Here is a 20,140-nt window from a genome sequence, read left to right as displayed (position 1 = left end):
TGCAGACCTTAAAATTTAATATATTAGTCATAAATGATTGGATGGATATCATTAATTAAACTGTATACATGATAATTATAAAGCGGTACAAAAGAAAAGCTGCGCTGTCTTGCTCCAGTGGTTGTTTATAAAGTAAAGGAGCGAGCAAGAATCGGATTCTGGTGAAATACACTGTGCATTTATTGTGTAGGAGGACATCTAGTGGCGGTCTGCTGATGCTGCGAAGAAGTTCAGTTTTGAGCGGCCATAAACGCACCTTTTCATTCCACTGTTACCCGGAAGAACAACATTATGAAACATGAAGGATCTGATGTTGCACTTCACTCTCTTCTGTGTGAATAATTAAGCTGCCCGGTGGTGTTATTTCAGAGGAGTCAGCGTTAGTAACTTGACTGAATGATCTTCTTATGAAAAGCAGTGCAAAGAATTCTCCAGTAATTTTTTAAATTAAGTGTTGCTTCATGGGCTCCTCTGCTCATCTCACACAAATGGTTAATGATGAAGGCCCATTGATCCTAGATGGTGGACTGGCAACTGATCTGGAAGCGCATGGAGCCAAACTGCAGGTAAATCATAAAAATAACCTGCAACAGGTCACCATTTTCTATTGATTAGACTAATTTAATTTCTCTCTGGAGATGTTTTGTGTTTATTTTCAGTCAATGTCTCCATGGTGGCTGTGCTATTTGTTTTGTAGTTGTGTTACTGACTTATACAAGTAATTTAAAAGTAATTTTAAATTTGTGGTTCAGAGACCTTAGCCAGGCTTATCAGATCCCAACAAACTAAATATGTGAAAAGTCTGTTTAGTGTTTTATTTCTGTATATTTAACATTTTAAACATCAAACATGTAGCAAAATACTCTAAATAAAGAGAATGTTCAATAAAATAAAATAAAATTTGAAGTTAGGATTATTAGGGTTAAATTTAAATACAAGCATTAAAGCAACAGTCTACAGAACGGTGTGTAAGATGTAAATAAAAACACAGTTAAATGACTGCAAATCATAAGCCCATATCTTATTCACAGTAGAACACAGAAAACTGAGTACCATTTAAAGAGAAAAAACATTAACAACAAGGTTATTTTGAAGTTGATGGCAGCAACATATCTATTTAAAAAAAAGGGTGGGACGAGGCCATGTGTCTGGGAACTGAGGAGAGCAGCTGCTGGACTTACCAGGAGAGGAATGTCATCCCATTTTGGTCTGATACAGGATTCTAGTTGCTCAGCAGTCCTGAATCTGCTTTGTTGTGTTTTTGGTTTCATGATGCTCCAGACGCTTTGCTTGATGTAAGGTCTGGACTACAGGCCTGCAGTTCAGCACCCAGACTCAGATTTGATGAAGTATGCTGTTTACCATCATCCTGCTGAAATACGCAAGGCCTTCCCTGAAAAAGACGTCACCTGGATGGGAGCATATGTGGCCCTGAGAAGTCCAACCCACTGAATCCTAAGAGATTCAAAAGTGCACAAAACAGAAGTGTTTTTTCTTCTCACGTTAAGTTTCTTTGTCTACAGCACATCTGTTTGTGAAGTTAGAAAAACTTCCAGTCGTCACCACACCTGCATTTCCTTTTACACGTGCTGGTGAAACTTGTGCAACTTGGGACTTGTTAGTTGCTCACAATGCTTCACCTGGGATGTAGACTGCAGATATTCCCTACTTAGAATCACAGCTTGCTGAACTTTACAGAGTCAGTCAAACCTGAGCATCAAAGGCCCATCTGTGATCTGAGTGTACTGTGTATCTTTGCAGAAGAAAATACCTGCATGGTTTTGTATTTATTTTCAGAGAGATGGTTAAATGACCTGAATATATCCTCTGGCCTTGTTCTCACAGCCTGTCTGTGACTGTGAGTCACTTGACTTTCACAGCTTTTATTTTTTTTTCATTGTATTATCTTTACTGAATTTCCCAAATCTGCCCTCTTGACACATTCCCTCCCTATAATGTAAATTATAATAATTACAAAAACTAAAAAGATTAAAACTAGAAAATATAAAACTATAATAACTCTGAAGGTTGAGATGCTGTATTGTTACTTTCTAGTACATGATCTATACCAAAACTTGTGTTTTTATTAAATATAAAGTACGTAAACAGGTGAAGAATATTTTTATCTGGTCTTTACAGATCAAATATAAGATTTTTTTATTAATATTGCTCTGTGAATCTGGACTGAAATTCGTGTGTGTGTGTGTTACATATGCAGGGAGACCCTCTGTGGAGCGCCAGGCTTTTGCACACTGATCCTCAGGCCATAAGAGATGCTCATTACAGGTGTGTCCATGCAAAAATGTTGGTAAATACAAATCAATCAGCACTTAATGTATACACTTTGTGTGAACAGGTTCCTCCTCAGTGGTGCTGATGTCATCACGACAGCCACATACCAGGCAAGTATCCCAGGATTCATCAGCCACCTGGAGGTGAGCGCTGAACGTGCCAGAGAGCTGCTGATGTCCGGAGTTCATCTGGCCAAAGAGACGGTGAAGAGGTTTGAGTCAGGTAGGAGAGCTTATGCTGAGCTGAGCCCACTCTTGCTGTAAACTGTGATATAATCTCACCGTTTATTTCTCTGTAAAGGCAAGAGACGCCCCCTGGTGGCAGGCTCTGTGGGGCCGTACGGGGCCTTTCTCCACGATGGCTCGGAGTACACTGGAGCTTACGCAGAGCAGATGAGTGTTGAAGTAAGTACCCCCCAGCCACCTACTGGACTTTATGCCTGCTTTGAGAAGATTACCCAGAATAGTTGTTTATATCTCTGGTTCTGGTTCTGTTTATATATTCGGTTCATTTCATGAAAAATCGTTAAGTACCTCCTTTTTTGGGACAATAACTTCAGTATATTTAATGACACTATGACACTTTTTACCTTAATACTATGGCTATTTTCAGAATTACAAACAAATTTTAGCATTTTGAGTACAACAGAGATCTATATGACATTTTAATTGTAATTTTAAACATTTAAGCTGTGTACATTAATAATTAGCAGCAAAACTGCAGCAGTTTAACATCTCTGACGCGGGAGAACAAAAACCAGCATAGGTACCCTGGATGTTTTATATATTTTTGGATAATCCACTGGAGAATACTTCAAAATGTGGATTCTGGGTAAACGTTCAGCTCCTATTACCATATGAGCATATGAAAGGTCTTCTTTTTTACCTACATTGTACTTTGAGTGCCTTAAACTGAAAATATTCACAGTATGAAGGGAACATTTTGCACGATTCTGAATCTAAGGGGGTCAGATTTGATTATTTATGTTGACTGATCCTTCTGATGTTGTTCTCAGTAAGTTAATAGATCCATTTACTGCTGAGACAGGTATGAATAAATGTTCTCAGGTGTCTTTAATCTATTTGAAGGAGCTTAAAGTTTGGCACCGGCCTCAGATTGACTGCTTAGCAGCTGCGGGAGTTGATCTCATCGCCTTTGAGACAATCCCGAGCATCAAAGAGGCAGAGGCTGTGGTGGAGCTGCTGAGGGAGTTTCCAAACTCGAAAGCCTGGCTGTCGTTCTCCTGTAAGGTAATCGCTGCCGGTGAACAGCGATGACGAAAGATCCGTATTAGTTCGTTGTTAGTCACACAATGACTCGCCTCACCATCAGGACGAGAAGCGTATATCGGACGGCAGCCTGTTCGCTGACGCCGTGCGGGTCGCCGAGAGATCCACGCAGCTGCTCACTGTGGGAGTCAACTGCTGTCCTCCAGACGTGGTGGAGTCGCTACTGGACTCTGCTGGACCACTGCACGTCTCAAACACGAGCTGGGTGGTGTACCCTAACAGTGGAGAGGAGTGGGACACTGAGCGGGGGTGAGTCTGAAGCTAAATTAACACACGACTGTCTAAACGCCTCACATCAATGTGTTTACATTCTGTAAATACAACATAAAGCTACCATAAAAACTCGATTCCTTAAAGAGAAAAAAAGAAAATCTGCTAAATATCTGTGTGGATTCAGTAAAGGATCTTTTTTCATTCAAAGGTGGCAAACATCAGGAAAACCATCAGGATGGACGCCTGATCTGAGCCACATGTGGGTGAAGCAGGGCGCTGCTCTGATAGGTGAGCTCAGCTGCTTTCTCTTATACTCAGTCTTCTTCTGTTTTGCAGCATTTTCTCTGAGCAGCTCTTCTCTGTCTTACAGGGGGATGCTGTCGTATCGGCCCCGCTCACATAGCAGAGCTAAGACAGCAGTTAAAGGGGCGTTGAACCTCCAGCCTCTGCAGAGAGGCCTCAAAACTTGGCTGCCTACAAGAACAGGACAAGCCGAAGGAGGCAGAAACCTGTCACTGCTGACTTTCTGCAAATTATAATGAAATCTGTGATTGATGACATGATGCTGGTGCTCACACTCTGGCTGAGCGGGCCTTCTTGTTTATGCAGGGCTTATGTTCACTATAAGAGCGTGAGGAGACTCAGAAGAGAGAGAATAAATTATCATTTCTGATTCAGTCGTGTTGTGACTAAGTTGCTTAAAAATGCCAGTGAGCAAGTTAAAATTAGTGGCTCCCATCCAACACCAGCTCAGAATCAGCTGTTTTGTTTTATAAAATAAGCTTTCCTAGTTGCAAACATGCAGGTGGGTCCAAATCTGATTCACAAATTTCTGTGCGATTGCGTGGGTTCTCTCCGGGTACTCAGCCTTCCTCCCACAGTCCCACAGCCCAAAGACATGCAGTTAGTGGGGTTAGGTTAATTGGAGAATCCAAATTGCCCATAGGTGTGAATATGAGTGCGAGCGGTTGTCTGTCTCTCTGTGTTAGCCCTGCGTCTGGCTAGTGACCTGTCCAGGGTGTATCCCGCCTCTCGCCCGATGGTATCTAGGATACGCTATATCCTCCCTGCATCCCTGACAAGGATAAGTGGATGGATGAAGAGAATGGATTGATGAATTTGTCATATTTGCCCAATCCAGCAGGAAAGGTAAATAAAAACATTTTGTGACTAAGACTTTCATGGTAAAAAGGGTTCTACATGCTTTATTTGACATGAAATGAGACTCAGAGCCGTGTGAATAAAAGCAACACCGGAAGAGTCACTATAAATGTTAAACAAAAAAATACAAATGCTGCAGGAATTCTTAAAAATCCCATTTTATTGTAAAATAAGTCAATAAATAAACCACTACATCAAACCCACTTAGGTACACAATGACTGTGTGTGTGGGTCAGAGACAAACGGACCCACAAAAGGTGCAAAGAAACATGTAAAGGAACTGCTCGTGTCTGAAATAAACCATGAGTGTCACTCTGAGTGTCCGAAGTTTCTACAGCTCCTGTGTTTAAACACCAGGATCTTCTACCGTCCCCCCGGAGAGTTCACGAAACACAACACAACGCCAACAGCTTTCACAACACTTTAACTGGACGAGCCGCTGAACGCCAGGTGAGAAACGAGCCCACCTCCTGTACCTGAACGATGAGCTTCGTCTGAAAGAATATACAGTGGATGTGTCGGTGCAGCTCAGATTAAACTTGCAGAAACGTGTTTGTGATGAGCGGCAACGCTGTGAGGTTTGCTTTGAGTGGGTCCGACTTCCCAAAGCTCCTTTTATTTATTATTTATAGATTTATTCATTTATGATCTGCGGCCAAATCTCTTCGGACCCAGTATGAAAAGCGGGAATGATTACAGCAAACCAAAGCATCCTCCCTGTTTCTATTAGAAGAAAATGTTCTGCTGGGATATTTTGCAGAAGTGTTTCACATTTTCTGATTGGTCAAATATTTGAGCTTTTCGCAACAGGCGGCTACAAATGAGTTTATTAATTTCAGTTCTGCTGCTGCGTCTCGACACAACAGCACAGAGCTACTGAAGAAATTCTGCTGCTGCCAATCCAGATTTCCACAGACCGAAGAACTAAACTTGCCGTAGTGTTACAAAGAGAAAGTCGGGACGATTTACATGGGAAACATGTATTTGAGAATTATTGCTGAATTTTTAAAGGTTGGGCATTTTGGCCCCAACACTCAACCTTTTTCCAGAGGAAATGACTGTAACTGCGTCAATGTTGCCCCGATTAGAAGGACGCAGACGACTGATGGCCTCAAAGTTTACTTCGTTAGTTTGTCGGTTTACTGCTTCCGACTGAAAACACAAGGCTGGAAAACCATTTCAAGTTACTGCTGACCTGAAAGCTGCACGCAATGCTACATGGGCCAGAGATTTCATGTGGATCAGTCATGGAACTGCCTCTGTAATGACTGTGAAGCAGCTGTCTCCATATTGCTTGTCTTCACTGCTAAAGGACAAAGTGAGCAAAGAAAAAGGATATGGCCACGGGAGACACCCTCAGGAACAAGAAGTGAAAACACCCTAAAGAGAATATTCTTTAGGGTATAGAATATAGATATCTATCTATCTAAAATGAGCTGAACATGTGGTAGTCTTAAATATTCAAAAAGGACTCTTGTGATTTCTGTAAAACTTCTACTGTCAATAAATTCAATAAAAACTGCTTCCTGGTCACTTCCCTCTATAGGTTTTTAACTGGGAGGAGACCCCCTAGCAGAGCCATATCTCATTTTGACTGGGAACACCTTGGGATGCCGCAGGGGGAACGGGAAAGGTCACTGGGAAAAAGGATATCTGGCATAACCTGCTGAGCCTAGAAGTGACCCGACTTTGGACAAGCAGAAGAAATGGAGGCATCGAGCCGTTTTAGGAGATGATTTTAAAAAATAAAACTACGTATCTGAGCTGTTTTTGGAGATTTAAAGAGTCCTAACGCTTCACTAACCGTGCATTTTGGTGTTTTCATGCCGTTTATCAACAGTAAACTGCAGAAAACTCCAGACCTATTCTTTAACTTCATGACTTCACTACTGTTTAGATACTCAGTCCTCATCCTGCTCATCCCTAAGAACCTTTCAGTCTGTGATGTCTTCTACGAGGTCGCTGTCGGGCGAGCTGCGCTGTCTGTACTCTGTGCTGTTGGACTGGCGTTTCCAGCTGGTGTCTTTCTGGCTTCCCATGCTGTGCGAGCGTCCCAGCTGGGCCATCCGCTTGGCTGACGTCCTCTCTTCGCTGTCGTCGCTCGCGTGGGCCCTTTCCGTGGCAGATTGGTGAAAGTCGTGCCGCAGGTTTTCCAAATTCAGCGCCCAGGGGCCAAGCTTCTGCCAGTTGACCCTCTGGAAAGCCATGATGCAGTGCAGGTTTCCACCTACCTGAGAATGAAGAAGCCTTTTAGTTATTCACCATCTCAGACACACAAACATTTAAACAGCTGGTCTGAGAATTGGAACCTTTTTGGTTTTGCGGCGCTGAATCCCCCTCTCTGTGTGGCGAATGTCCAGGTATTCTGGATTTTGGGTGTTGAGGTCAGTCACGATATCCAGCCACCTGCAGAGAGAACTGCCCGTTAAACTGCTTAACAGCAGCAAATGTGGAAATGGAGTAAAAACTGAACAGGAACATACTTTTTACAATGAATAGCCGGATGTTTTCTGCTGGGTTCCCCGATTAAGATCCAGTATTCCATTTCGTTAGTGGGAAGAGCGCCCCTTCACAGAAAACAGGACAACATCTGTTACTAAAAACTAGTCAACTAATTTGTTAATATTTTTTATAAAAAGAGCTATTAAGACTACAGATCTTCATATGGTGACATTAAGAATGTAAAGTCTCTTGTTTAAGTCCATAAAATTTTACATCTCAGGACATAATAAAGAAAATCAGCTTTTCTTCAGAGGGTTTTTCTGAGCACTGCAGGGTTTGAGCATGGAGTGAATATGCTGGGATGTCCACTCCTGGGAAGACTTAGCACACACCTGAATGTTCCAAACCAACAATGTGCCGAAGCCTCTGCTTTTAAAGAGGTGCTCACACTTCCTGAGCACCTCTAAGAATAAACAGTTTCCTGTTACTTACCCTCTAATTCAAGTCAAGACTTTGTCCTCAGGACCGCAAAGAGTCCCATTAAAACGTCTTTTTCACGCAGCCAAAAGATCAAATAAAATCGCTAACAAACGTAAACTTACAGCAAACAATGCAACAAAGAAATATGACAAAACAAAACAACTCTATACAAAAAGAAATAAGCTAAATTAAAAAGTTTAAAAAAAGTAAAAAAAAAAAAATGAACGAGCATCATCAAGTAAATATCGACATAAAATAAAATGAGCCTTCAATGTGGATCAATGCAGTAAACCGAAACCTCATTCATTATATTTCATGCAGGGGCTAGCAGAAAAATCTCAAAACACAGCTTTTAGTGAGCACTGATCTAAACGAGCAGTTCTAACTGCTGTGACGTGGCGTTACCTGTACGCCTTTGCTGCTTTGAGCGGCGTGGCTTCGAACCCCACGGGGCAAAAGTAGTGGTTCTGACAGTGGTAAATGTAGGCCATGGACTCGTCCTTCAGGCCTTGTGTCAGTTTCATCAGAGCTCCTTCAGCTGAAAAGAAGAACGAGTTTAATCACTCAAGCTGCACATCTGTAAGAATAACAGCGCTGAGTGGATCAGCTGACTCGCCTGTTTCTCCTGCTGTCTTGTGCTTTCCGTGTGGTTTGTACAGAATATAGGAGCAACCTCGCACTCGGAAGTTGTCGTTGATTTGTCTGAACCACCTGTGAGGAAAACGCACTGACTGCAGACCTGCGCACTCTTTCGATTTTCTTTTTAAAAAGTAAAAGACGGGAGGTTTGTGTACCGCATCAGTGTAGCGTTGCCGGTGAAAGGACCAAACTTGATTTCTTCAAACGGCGGCTGAAACCCCAGAATATGCAGAGCTTCCTCCTGAGAGATGGGTGGCAGACTGGCAATGCAAACAAACATTTACACCTTTTATTCATCGCCCACACTTCATAAGCTGATTTTTTTTAATATGAGATAAGATGCAGGGTGCTCACTTTCCTGCGCCAAGCGTGCTGTACAGGAAGTTCCAGCAGGAAACCAGCGAGGAGATCCCACAAGATGTCTTATACTGTGGCCGACTGATGCAGTACCTGCAGAAAAATGGATTATAACACAAAAGACAGACTTCTGTTAAGGTTCCTCCCTCTGTTCGGGTCCTCTCCGAAAGAAGACAAGAGCTTGTGGAGAAGCTCTTGTCACCGGGGTTGCAATGAAAATACTTTTTTATATGGGGTTTAATTTCTTCAAGTATTCATCGTGGTTTATCAAAATTGCCAGAAATAACAGGAAATGCTGGACTACAGTAGGAAGGTAACAAATATTCACTGCCTTAAATCAATGTGCAACCATTCAGCAGAATGGCAGAGTCTTACTCCAGAAAAACCCCGGAGGACAGAGGCAAACATTTGGCACTGGCCTCACAGCTTTCAGTCATCCGCCTGTGCAATTACTATTTCAGATAAATGAACACTTCTAGATGCAGCTGTCACAGCCACAGCGACAACAAAACGAGACAGCCGTTGTCTGTGCTGTGAAAGAAAAACTCATTCAAATAAACACAAATGCGCTGACCGTGTCCTCGCTCTTTGGTTTCTAAACTTTACTGCCCTTCTTTAGGAAATCCTGACCCCAGGGGACAAAAAAGGGCATTGAGCTGGCTCTAAAGCTCTGCAGTGAAAATGGAGAGTGCAGAGAGTCAAATCAATCTCTCCCCTTTTTTATCTCAGACAATCAAAAAGCTCCTGGCATGTTTCCATCCATCCTCTACATGACTGCCATCTTGTGGCCACAGTCAGCAGTTGCCGCTAAAGCTGCGCTTATTTCATGCACATTGGAGACCGTAGCTCCCACTGTTATATAGTCGTGTCCGTCTCCAAATAACACTGACCGGAGCTGAGAGGCCAGCAGCTTTTTTCTGATGGTTTGCATATGCACATTTTGGACAAACCTCTGGTCTGGTCTGATAGGAAACAAGAATGCAAGGGAAGCAACCCCGGCTCTGCTTTCACTGCTCTGATATCAATTATGATTGACCCTTTGTGTGGAAACACAGCTTAGTGGTGGAGTAGCAAGTAAAAGAGCTTCAGTGATTTACCGTCGGCTAATCACCTCAGCCGACATGTGTGATGTAGAGAAGATGAAGTTTGAAAAGGATGTTAATAACTCCTTTAGTACATTAGCAAGGGAAGCTATAACCATAATGGACATAATGGACAGTGGCGCTGACCATGTCTGGTCTAATAAAACAGGCAAGCTGAGCAGGTGCAGGCTCAGCAGCACTTTCAGAATAGCATCTATAAAAATCTCTAAATGTAATAGGTTTAACCAGCTGTTTTGCCAACACTCCACCAACATTTTCCATCCATATTTTAATCCCCCGATAGATATTGACCATTAACCACGTCATACAACACTCAACGCTTTTAATTCCGATTACTTTTTTGTGATTAATATTTTAATATACTTTTGTAGACCTGTATTTATCAGCTCATTGACTTTTTTAGAGATCATCGCAAACATGTGATGTTGGACATTAAACATTAAACAGAATAACTATTTAAAATGTGTTCAACCTTAAACATACACAGCAGTTATATGTTTAAGGTAATATAAATAATACACAATTTAACACAGAGAGAGAACATTATTCTGTAGAGTGATTATTTTTACTTTTGATATTTTAGGCACAACTTTCCAATAAAACAGTTTCATGTATACTGAGGTGTTTTCATAGTGTTTTATTGGTTCTTTTCCTAAACAGATAGTAGATATAAAAATGTGAAGATGTCCATGTAGAGAGCAGATAGACAGCATGAATGGTATGTTTTAATCTGATCCAGTTTATCTTGTTAAATAGTGAGTAAATAGTAAAGAAAGATGTTTTTTGTTTGTGTGTACAAGGAGATGGAGGGGGTGGTCTCTGCTTTCCTTTCTGTAAAACTCACTGCATGAAAATGGAGGAAATGAAAATGGAGGCTAAATATAACATTACCATCTTCTGAGGTCGAGCACTTTCCTCTGTTTGATCTCCTCCAGTGAGGCGTGAGGAGGGACATCTTGCAGGTTCCTGCTGGGTCTGTCGGATGACTTCATCTTCTTAGCGCCGCATTTCTTACCATTGCCTGAAAAAGTGTTTCAAAAAAACATCAAAGTGTGACATCATGTAAACCAAACTGATTAAATTAACTTCCAGACCTTTCTTACTTGCTCTTATTTTCCTTGTATATGCAGTGTTGAAGTCTGCCGTGTCAATCTCCCAGGCCAAAATAGGCTTGGACACGTCCTCCATGTCACAGTCCTCGCCTGCCCCCCCATGGGAACCTCCAGTGTGTGCGGCACTGAGCTCTGTGGAGGGTTTGGGCTTTACACGTGGGGATCCGTCATCCTGCTTCTTCGAAAGCGCGTCCCTGCCTGCGTTTGGGGGGCAGTACACGGAGGCAGCCTGGTTTAAGAGGGCATAATCAGAGCAGACTGTGTAGAACTTCTCACGGGAGTGCGTGACCGGGCAGGTCCACGGCAGGTGGAGCTCAGCACTAGAAGCCCGCCTCACCCTCGCGGCATCCCGGGCCAGGGACCGAATCAGGCTGTGCTCCTCCTCCCTGTCTGCGGTCCGCTGCAGCCCTGATGGCTCCACAGACCCAGACAGGTTTGTTCCCTGACCCTCTGAGGTGTTAGGCATCGAGCGGCCGCTGAGCTGACTGGCAACAGAACCGGACGAGGCGGAACACGATGATGGAGAGGTGACCTCTGCAGGGAAGAAAAGGAGGTTATTCAAAATATATGAGAAGAAGATGAAAGTGCAGAGATAGAGACCTCACACTGTGCACTCAGATAGGAAAAATCAGTCAGCTAACAGTTTTATCTGACACAGAAGCATCTGTATTACATCAGGATAGCTCAGCTCTGCTGCCACAAACACAGACACAGGGGAATCTTACATATGTTACATATCACAACAGATTTTTATTCACCAAGCTCTTTCTGAGTATTTGTTCTCCCCCTCCTTCTTCTTTGTAATTTTTTACCACACTGAGCTTGTCTTCCATTACTGTATTTTATTTTACCAAACTATTGTACTTTATTCTACTCTTTGCTTAGGCTGCTGCCCCCGCGACCCGGCCCCGGATAAAGCGGATGAAGATGGATGGATGGATGGATATTCTACTTTATTTTTGCCTTTTTGTTGCACGTGATGTTTAATATTTTTGCTTCTGTGAAAGGAATTTGCATCCAATCACCTGCCTTCAAATGTATTTGGATCATACATTGGAGAGAATGCAGAACCAAAAAGCTCCTGAAACACATGAACTAACTTTCTTAGTCTAACAGTTACCATAACTAGCAAAATCCATCATTATCAAAAATTGCCAGTGGACTTTTCAACAAGATTGCTTAATAATTATGTAATTAAGTCCTACAGAGTGAGGGGATGCCTGAGGAATGGAGAAGAAGTGCACTGGTACTGATCTTCAAGAACAAGAGTGGTGTGCAGAGCTCCACACCACGAAGCTGTGGGAAAGAATTGTTGAAGCTAGGTTAAGTAGCAGCAGTATGCCTTCATGCTGAGAAAGAGCTCTACAGATGTAATGTGTGCTTAGGGAGTATTGATGGGCAAGTACAGAAAAGGTCAGAAGGAGATTGATGGTCTCTGCATGGATCAGAGAAAGGATATTATAAGGCGCCAAAAGAGGAACTGCATGAGAAAGTCAGGAGTGGCAGAAAAGTATGTTAAGGTCGTGCAGGACATGTATGAGGACAGCAAGACAGTGGGGAGATGTGTGTTAAGAGTGAAAGATGGGTTCAAGTTGGGGGTGAGATTACATTTTTTGCAGTGGTGATGGAGAGGCTGATGGATGAGGTCAGGCAGGAGTTTGCAGATGACACTGATCCGTAGTGAGCAAGTGGAGTCTGCAGAGGTGGAAGTCTAAGGAAAGAAAAGAAAAGCCTCTGGACTTCTTTAGGTTGCTTGAAGACGTTTCATTTCTCATCCGAGAAGCTTCTTCAGTTCTAAGGGTCAAATGGTGGAGAGTCCCAGATTTAAACCCTGTGGGAGTTTCCCCCCCAAGATGGACAAAAGGACCCCCTAATGATCCTCTACCCAATCACATGAGCCAAGCTGTGAAAACGGGTGTAGGTCATAATCAGCCAAGGTTTCGGGTGAGCTCATTGTGAAACCTAGCCCCACCCTATCATGTGATTTCCTGAGGTCATATGGCCCAGGATGTGAGTGGGCGTTAAGGCATCTGGGAAGGGATCTCAAAACTGGATTATAGATGGCAGACAGTTGGTGTCGTAAGCCACCGCCTCTGTTCAAAGATGGTCACTCACAGTGGACATGAATGGCTTCTTTTACTCCTCTTTCAAACCATCTGTCTTCTCTGTCCAAAATGTGAACACTGGCATTTTCGAAAGAGTGACCTTTGTCCTTTAGATGCAGATGGACTGCTGAGTCTTGTCACGTGGAGGTGGTTCTTATATGTTGTGCCATGCGTTTGTGAAATGGCAGCAGAGGTGGAAGTATATACTGGAGAGAGGATGAATGGAGATCCGTAAAAGCAAGCCTGAATACATGTTTGTGGATGAAAGAGAGACGGATGGAGCACAGGTAACGAAGATAGATCGGTTTAAATAACTGGGGTAACTAACTCTCTCGACCGCGGACGAGAGAGGTGAAGACAGGAGAGCAGCAAGAGTGAGAGGGAAGGTTTACAAGAGGGTAATGAGACCTGCTCTCATGTATGGTTTGGAGACAGGAGGTAGAGCTGAAGATGCTCAGATCTTCATTGGAAGGGATGGTGGAAAAACATGAAGCAGATATCAAAAAAGAAATTTTATAGACAAAGTGGAGTGTTAATAGGCAGAGGGTCTTATACAATTGTAAAGCAAGCTAGCTCCTTCATTTATATACAGTCTTTAAATTGTCCCCTGGCAAACCCAGTGTTGGTCCACGTTAACGAAAACACCTGAAACTATGAACATAACAAATTTCAAAGCCATAACCCCGAGTGTCACTTGTCAGGCTCACGGAGAGACAAACAAGCACTGTTCCTCTTAGCCTTTAGCCTACAATGAGTCACCTATCATAGAAACAGACAGCATGGCTCTTGATATCCACATAAACATTAACTAACGGTTCACCTGTAAAGCTGCTGCGATCACCCAGAAACATCCAATTTGGTTAGCGGACGTAAACACGCCCAGCCGTCATTTTCAGCATCACAGATAGACTCATAAAATCTTCAGTAATGACAACCCTATGCGGGGAGGCGGAAAAGGATAAAGCTGAGAGCAAACTACCAAATCGCCGCACACATTAGCACGAAAAATGTGGAAAATAGCCGAAAATAAGCAACAAACGTCGTCCTCCTGACCCGCAGCCTCTTCCTGAGCAGGTCCATCGGACTATACCATTCTGAGGAGCAACCGGGAGGAAGGGAAATATCAACGTTGTTAAATTCTTATAAGATTGTTAAAAAAACAGAAAGTTTAAATGAGTAAAAACACTTTTCATCGCACACATGTGTATGTTATTGCACTGCATTCAATTTACTACATATTTGGACGTGTCCAGTTTGGCGCCTCCTCTTCCCGTCTCAGTAAAATTATTTCTCAGTTTAAACCAATCACAGTAGAGCACTTGAATGGACGAGTCTCATCAGCATCACGTGATACATTCAGATAGTTCCTGAAAGTGCATACCGGACAATTTAAATTTGTAGACTCAGAGACACATCCGTCGATACATTTATTATTTGTGGTAATTATTAATCTCTAAATGCATTAATTTAAAAAAAAAAAATACTATCTTATATGTAGTTTCATTAATATATATGTATGCGGTGAGTAAACGGTCACCGTTACCCGCGGCGTTAACAGTTGTTACTATGGCTTTAACGTCATTGTAACAAGTTAACATTGTTTTTCCATCCACCCATCCATTCTCCTCCGCTTATCCTTTTTCAGGGTGGGGGGCTGGAGCCTATCCCAGCTGTCATAGGGCGAGAGGCAGGGTACACCCTGGACAGGTCGCCAGTTTGTCACAGGGCTAATTTAGAGTTATGTCTTTGGACTGTGGGAGGAAGCCGGAGTACCCAGAGAGAACCCACGCAAACACGGAGACAACATGCAAACTCCACACAGAAAGGCATATACTTAAAACATTTTCCAAAAACCCAGGAGTTGAGAATCTCAATACCTCCATTGGTATTGCCGAGAACAGGTTAAATGCAGACATGCAGTAGGCTTGAATGGGAAACTGCCTGCTGATATTTAGCAAAGAATCATCAGTTACTAATGTAACATAAACTTTTATAAACCTATAGACATGTAATGACATGTAGAGCTGCATTTCCTGTAAATGAAACTATCTACTGTAGAGTTAGTTTCTGTGTATATGGAAATAAATATAATGAAGTTAGTCTGTAGGCACATTTTGAGGCAGATCAGTTTGTACTAAAAAGGGAAAGTTGAGACTGAAGGCAGACGCTGTCCCAAGCATCTTTATACATCGCCCTGTGGTCCAGAGGACGACCCCTGTACCACAATGCACACAAACACAGAGTGCATAGCTGCTGATCACAGCTATACTGTTAAAAGTGTATGTCACTTTTAACAGTATAGCTACAAAAATGTTAATAATGACAGCATGAATAATAACATAACGATTAATATTTTTCTGCATTATTTCAAGGCATTGTTTTAAACGCTTAAAGGTTACCAGTGCCACGCCCTGTACTCATACCAGTAAGAAAGACTGAGGAAAGAAAAATGGAAGAGACTGAGACAAGACAGTGTGACAGAGGGGAGACGGCTATAAGAGAGAGACCGGAAATGTGTCCCTCTGCGGCTAACGAATTGCTCGAGCGCCTGCGGTGGCTTTTTGAAGCTCACGCACGCAGATCTAAGGTGAGTCTGTTCATTGGAGATCTGACTTAAACCTTTAAAAGCGAAAACATAATTACATTACTTGCAGTTTAAACCGCACGACCACTCTATAAATACAGATTGGCCGTTTTTGTAGTGGACATACTGTGATTTCTTTCTTCTAACAGGTGACCTGACTCTAAAAACTATAAGCAAACCTGAACTTTGATCTTTGCGCGTCCTCTGGCGGTCGTGGCTTGCTATTGGATCACTTCCGGTTCCTGTTACTACTTACAGTGGTGTTTTTCAGCAGGTTAATCTGTGCATCACATCCTTACATGCTTTTGTTTAACGGATCATTTCACATTGTAACCTTCACGTCCTTTATCAGAAACACACTCTTTGCTGAATCATCTGCAAATTATACGCATAATATTCACTCATTGTTTGTTTAGGAAGCTAACCTAATTGCTATTAGCTTAGCTTAGCCGAATCACTAGCAGCATGACTTCTCCTGTCCCTGGTGGTGTGCTATATGATAACAAGTAAAATACAGGGCCAGTCTTACCGATACGGATACTTCAAAGTTATAAAAGCAGTTTATACAGAGCAGTGTGCTTGAACATGTTACAATGGTCACTAAATCACAGTGATAGTAACTTTCCATAATAATTAGTTAACATAACAAAACAACCCTTTCAGCTTGTCATGTATTTTGAAACTTTTTTTTTTTTTAATCTAATTTCATTTAATTTTTTTTAGAAACCGGGTTTTAAAGAACCTTGGGTCAACTTCTGTTTTAAATATTTGTTCATGGTTAAGATATGTTTTTTTCCCCCAGTTCCAATACTAGAATTTATTTAACACATTTCAGTTGATAATATTATTTGAATAACCAATAACACTTCTTTTTATTTACATAACACCAAATCAGATCAACAGTTGCATTAAGATGCTTTTCATTGTAAGGCAAAGAGCTAACAATCAAGATGACCCCCTATGAGCAAACCTCACTTACTCCTCAGAGGTCATGGTGAGGAATATTAAACTGCTGTTTAATCTTTGATTGAAGACTTGAAGATTAAAATGTCAAAAAAACAAAAAAAAAACAAAACTGTCTGTTGCCAGAAAGAGTAACCTCAGAGTCCAAAGGGTCACTGAGGAGAAGTTAATCTGTATGAGTGTCTCCACCTACCTGTGCTGCCACAGCCAGGTGTGAGGCAACAAGAACCGAGGCAGGCTCCAAAGGTACAGAAGTCCACTTGAGGAGTTTCTCTCAGCAGATACAGGTAATGATGACAAAGGTCCTTCAGACAGCTCTGAATACTGAGCAGGATCTAGTGTGTGAGCTGAGAATCAGGATCCTGGAGATATTTGCCAGGCAGAGCAGTTAAAAACTCCTCTCTAATGAAAAACCAGGTGGTGCATATGTCCGCCTGTTAGGAGCTCATCGTATTTTACTGTTTTACTGTCAATGTATTGTGTTGTTTGTAATCTTACAGGAGACCATGGAAAAGAAGCTAATGATCATCGACACCGATTGCGGCATAGATGATGCTCAGGCAATAATGATGGCGTTGGCGGCGCCTAACATCCACATCCTGGGTGTCACCTGCGTGTTTGGGAACACGGCGGTCGACAACGTGTGTCAGAACGTTTTGAGGGTGCTCTCAGTCTGTGAGCGTAACGGGGTACGTTTACTGAAGCTGTCTGAACAATCACAATCTGAGAAAATGCAGATTTGTGTATTTTAATATAGATGTAATGTTCTTAAATGATTCATTTTATATGAATTTTTTACTGAATGTTTCACCTGCTGTGCAGCACTTCGGCTCATGTGTGTTTAAATGTGCTTTAGAAACAGTCTGACTTTAAGTTGTTACTTTTCAAAGTATTGATGTAGCACACAGACTCATTAGTCACAACAATTAGAGTATTGTCGAAATTAGAAGAGCACAGACCTCCAGCTATTCAAATATCAATTATTAAATAAAAACAGCATCACACACACAGATGTTATGTTTAGAAACAATGATCTGTTTCTAAACTCCCCTCTCTGAGGTCCCTTTAAGGATTTTTTTTATACCTTTGTAAATCATCCATTGGTTGTTTAAACAGATGGGATATGTCTGCCTTTGAGGGTCAGTAACAGACTTCCTGTCATGCATGTTCATAAAATGTTAGTTTAACCAGATTAGGAGACAGGCTCCTGGACTAGTGAATTTCTGCTCACATAAACACAAATGGCAGCATTAAAGTAACCTCCTTGGCAGAGTGTAATATATTGTAATCTTTGGTATTTTGTGACAAGTCTTGCTGAGCCTGACCAGCAGGGTTTACACCGCAGTGTTGTGTCGGCAGAACTTGGGTGTTAATCTGTAAGGAAAGCTGCACTAATCTGAACTTCCTCCTGTAGATTCCAGTGTTTCGAGGTTCTGCTGGCCCTCTGGTTGGAGCGGGAAACTCACCCACTGACCACTTTGGAAGTGATGGACTCGGAGATGTGATAAAGGAGAAAGATCCTCGTTGGGAGGAGAAAATCCAAAAGGAGCATGCAGTTAGCGCAATGATAAGACTGGTGTCCGAAAACCAGAACCAGGTTCAAAAACTCCTTCGTTTAGTCACAATTTGATCCTAAATTGTGATGCGTTTCCCAAAGAGCATGATTCTTTGCTCAGTTAGGCACAGATCTCAACAATTCCCTTTGAGAAAACACTAATGGAAGAAAACATGTCCTCCACAGGTCTCCTTGGTGGCTCTTGGCCCGCTCACTAATCTGGCGCTGGCGGTCAGACTTGACCCCCATTTCCCCCAAAAGCTCAGGGACGTGTACATCATGGGCGGCAACATGGAAGGTAAAATGGCCTCGTGGTGACCGGTGTTCGAGCGTGAGGCGTTCAGGGGTGAATAATGGTGCTTCTGCCTTTATAGGAAAAGGAAACGTGACTCTGTGTGCAGAGTTTAACTTCGGCATGGATCCAGAGTCGGCCTATATTGTTCTTGAGGAGTTCCTCTGTCCTACCTACCTGGCATCGTGGGAATATGCGTGCAGAAACGCACTGACGTGGGTAAGATCTCCACGCTTAGAGAAGTGCATGGCCCTGCTGTGTGGTCACTTTAAACTGAAATTCCTGATTTGTGCAGGAGTTCCTTGAGGAGCTCGTCAATCAGGACGCTCCAGCTGCACGCTTCATGAGGATGATAACGTCTAAATGCTGGGCTTATTCCAGAGAGGCCATGATGACTAAGAGAGACGTGTACTTTGGGCCGGGCTTTGTCTCCTATGATTCCTACGCGATGGCGGCCTGCATCGACCGCAGCGTGGTGACGGAGAGCATCGAGTGTCCCGTCCGCGTGGAGCTCCAGGGCTCCATTGCTCGAGGCATGTTGGCGCTGGATCGCACAAATCAGCTGAAGAAGAGCCACAGCGTGTTTGTGTTGACTAAATGTGACACAGCCAAGTTCAGCGAGCTTCTGAAGGAGTCCCTCAGACAGCCCTGCAAGAAGTAAAGTCTGGACTTCCTTCATTTAATGGCTGCATCACTAAGTGCCCTTTGACTGACATCATTTTATAGCCACAAATGATGTCAGGGAGGATGGTTACTAAATTTAACCACCTGACCCATCACAATAAGCTGGATTTTTTGGAATGTTTTATTTAATAAAGCAATGCAACCTTTTACTGTTATAGGCGATTGTGATTGTTTTCTGAGTTAAAATCCCTCAAGAGTACATCAGAGCTAAGGACATTTAAACTGCAACCAAATCAATTTTAGACCCACTCCAAGTGTCACAATCTAAAAATAAAAGCTATATCAGAAAATTATTTGGACACAGGAGGATTCACAGCTAAAAGATGAGTGAAATTTTACAAACAATGCACTTGGTAAAGTTTTTCTACGATTAATAATCAGAAAACGGATCGAACATTGAGGGTAACAAAGCTTGAAACTTTGTCACATGAAAGTTGTTTGTACTCATCTCACAAACACACCAAATCATACTGATTATTATTGGAAAAATAATAAAATTGTATACTTTTAGCATCAGTAACATGTAACGTAACAGCACTAACTTTGTCAATCGACTTTTTGCTTTGTTTTTTAGGATAATGGGATATCGTGTCATATACACATATTTACGTATGAGGAACAGAACCAGCATTGTTACCGTGGATATTTGATCGGTTTTCTTCAAATAGTAGTTTTGGGTAAACTTTTAGGGCTCAGGCTTTCAGGTGAAGCGCACAACAACCTGCTGTTCCACGTCCAGTCATGGATGCTCTGTGTAATGAGGTCAGTGTACGTACCCAAAGCTTCAGACGGCTCTTTACTCATTCTGAGGTTTTTCCACATCTTGGGTCATAAAGGCTGGCTTTAAACACAGAATGCACTGAGGGGCT

At 42.4% G+C, this 20,140-nt stretch overlaps 3 protein-coding genes across 8 annotated transcripts; 2 read left to right on the top strand and 1 right to left on the bottom strand.

The window, feature by feature from the left end:
* The first annotated feature begins 27 nt into the window (after nt 1-27).
* Nucleotides 28-8,168, top strand: LOC146491184 (betaine-homocysteine S-methyltransferase). The gene is given in 9 exon segments (XM_085150157.1): nt 28-566; nt 2,219-2,286; nt 2,357-2,514; nt 2,593-2,696; nt 3,381-3,542; nt 3,625-3,830; nt 4,003-4,082; nt 4,165-4,219; nt 4,221-8,168. Coding segments are annotated over 9 exon segments (1,185 nt in total). The 5' UTR covers nt 28-461; the 3' UTR covers nt 4,468-8,168.
* Nucleotides 5,098-16,032, bottom strand: LOC146491183 (basic immunoglobulin-like variable motif-containing protein). Of its 2 annotated transcripts, none has more exons than XM_085150155.1 (10): nt 15,957-16,032; nt 11,080-11,622; nt 10,868-10,997; nt 8,871-8,966; nt 8,672-8,776; nt 8,494-8,588; nt 8,283-8,415; nt 7,439-7,522; nt 7,265-7,361; nt 5,098-7,186 (listed from the first exon to the last, which is right to left on the bottom strand). In XM_085150155.1, the coding sequence occupies exons 2-10, from the start codon at nt 11,552-11,554 to the stop codon at nt 6,890-6,892; spliced, it is 1,512 nt and encodes a 503-aa protein (XP_085006281.1). In that variant the 5' UTR covers nt 11,555-11,622; nt 15,957-16,032; the 3' UTR covers nt 5,098-6,889. The 2 variants fall into 2 exon arrangements, with proteins under 2 accessions (XP_085006281.1, XP_085006280.1); XM_085150154.1 differs by lacking the exon at nt 15,957-16,032 and adding an exon at nt 14,014-14,531.
* On the top strand, nt 14,504-19,426 carry LOC146491182 (inosine-uridine preferring nucleoside hydrolase). 5 transcript variants are annotated; one of them, XM_085150159.1, is made up of 7 exons: nt 14,504-14,632; nt 15,566-15,780; nt 17,241-17,429; nt 18,155-18,337; nt 18,482-18,593; nt 18,670-18,806; nt 18,883-19,426. In XM_085150159.1, exons 2-7 carry the CDS (start codon nt 15,643-15,645, stop codon nt 19,246-19,248), a joined length of 1,125 nt encoding a protein of 374 aa, XP_085006285.1. In that variant the 5' UTR covers nt 14,504-14,632; nt 15,566-15,642; the 3' UTR covers nt 19,249-19,426. The 5 variants fall into 5 exon arrangements, with proteins under 5 accessions (XP_085006285.1, XP_085006287.1, XP_085006286.1 ...); XM_085150161.1 differs by having other exon boundaries at nt 14,508-14,632; nt 15,588-15,780; XM_085150160.1 differs by having other exon boundaries at nt 14,543-14,644; nt 15,580-15,780.
* The last annotated feature ends 714 nt before the right edge of the window (nt 19,427-20,140 follow it).

Source organism: Neolamprologus multifasciatus, chromosome 23 (genome assembly GCF_963576455.1).
Source record: "Neolamprologus multifasciatus chromosome 23, fNeoMul1.2, whole genome shotgun sequence".
Classification (NCBI taxonomy): domain Eukaryota; kingdom Metazoa; phylum Chordata; class Actinopteri; order Cichliformes; family Cichlidae; genus Neolamprologus; species Neolamprologus multifasciatus.
The sequence above is the reverse complement of the archived record's forward strand: the minus strand, read 5'-3'. Positions and strand labels throughout refer to the sequence as shown.

Bases quoted from the DNA above. Each gene is read 5' to 3' on its own strand.
- LOC146491182 (XM_085150159.1), top strand. From the start codon at position 15,643: ATGGAAGAGACTGAGACAAGACAGTGTGACAGAGGGGAGACGGCTATA. The intron at 15,781-17,240 runs GTGAGTCTGTTC...GTAATCTTACAG, and splicing joins CTCACGCACGCAGATCTAAG to GAGACCATGGAAAAGAAGCT. The intron at 18,338-18,481 runs GTTCAAAAACTC...TGTCCTCCACAG, and splicing joins TGTCCGAAAACCAGAACCAG to GTCTCCTTGGTGGCTCTTGG.
- LOC146491183 (XM_085150154.1), bottom strand. From the start codon at position 14,044: ATGTTTCTGGGTGATCGCAGCAGCTTTACAG. The intron at 8,589-8,671 runs GTACACAAACCT...TTTTCCTCACAG, and splicing joins GGCAACGCTACACTGATGCG to GTGGTTCAGACAAATCAACG. The intron at 7,187-7,264 runs GTTCCAATTCTC...CTTCATTCTCAG, and splicing joins AGCGCCGCAAAACCAAAAAG to GTAGGTGGAAACCTGCACTG.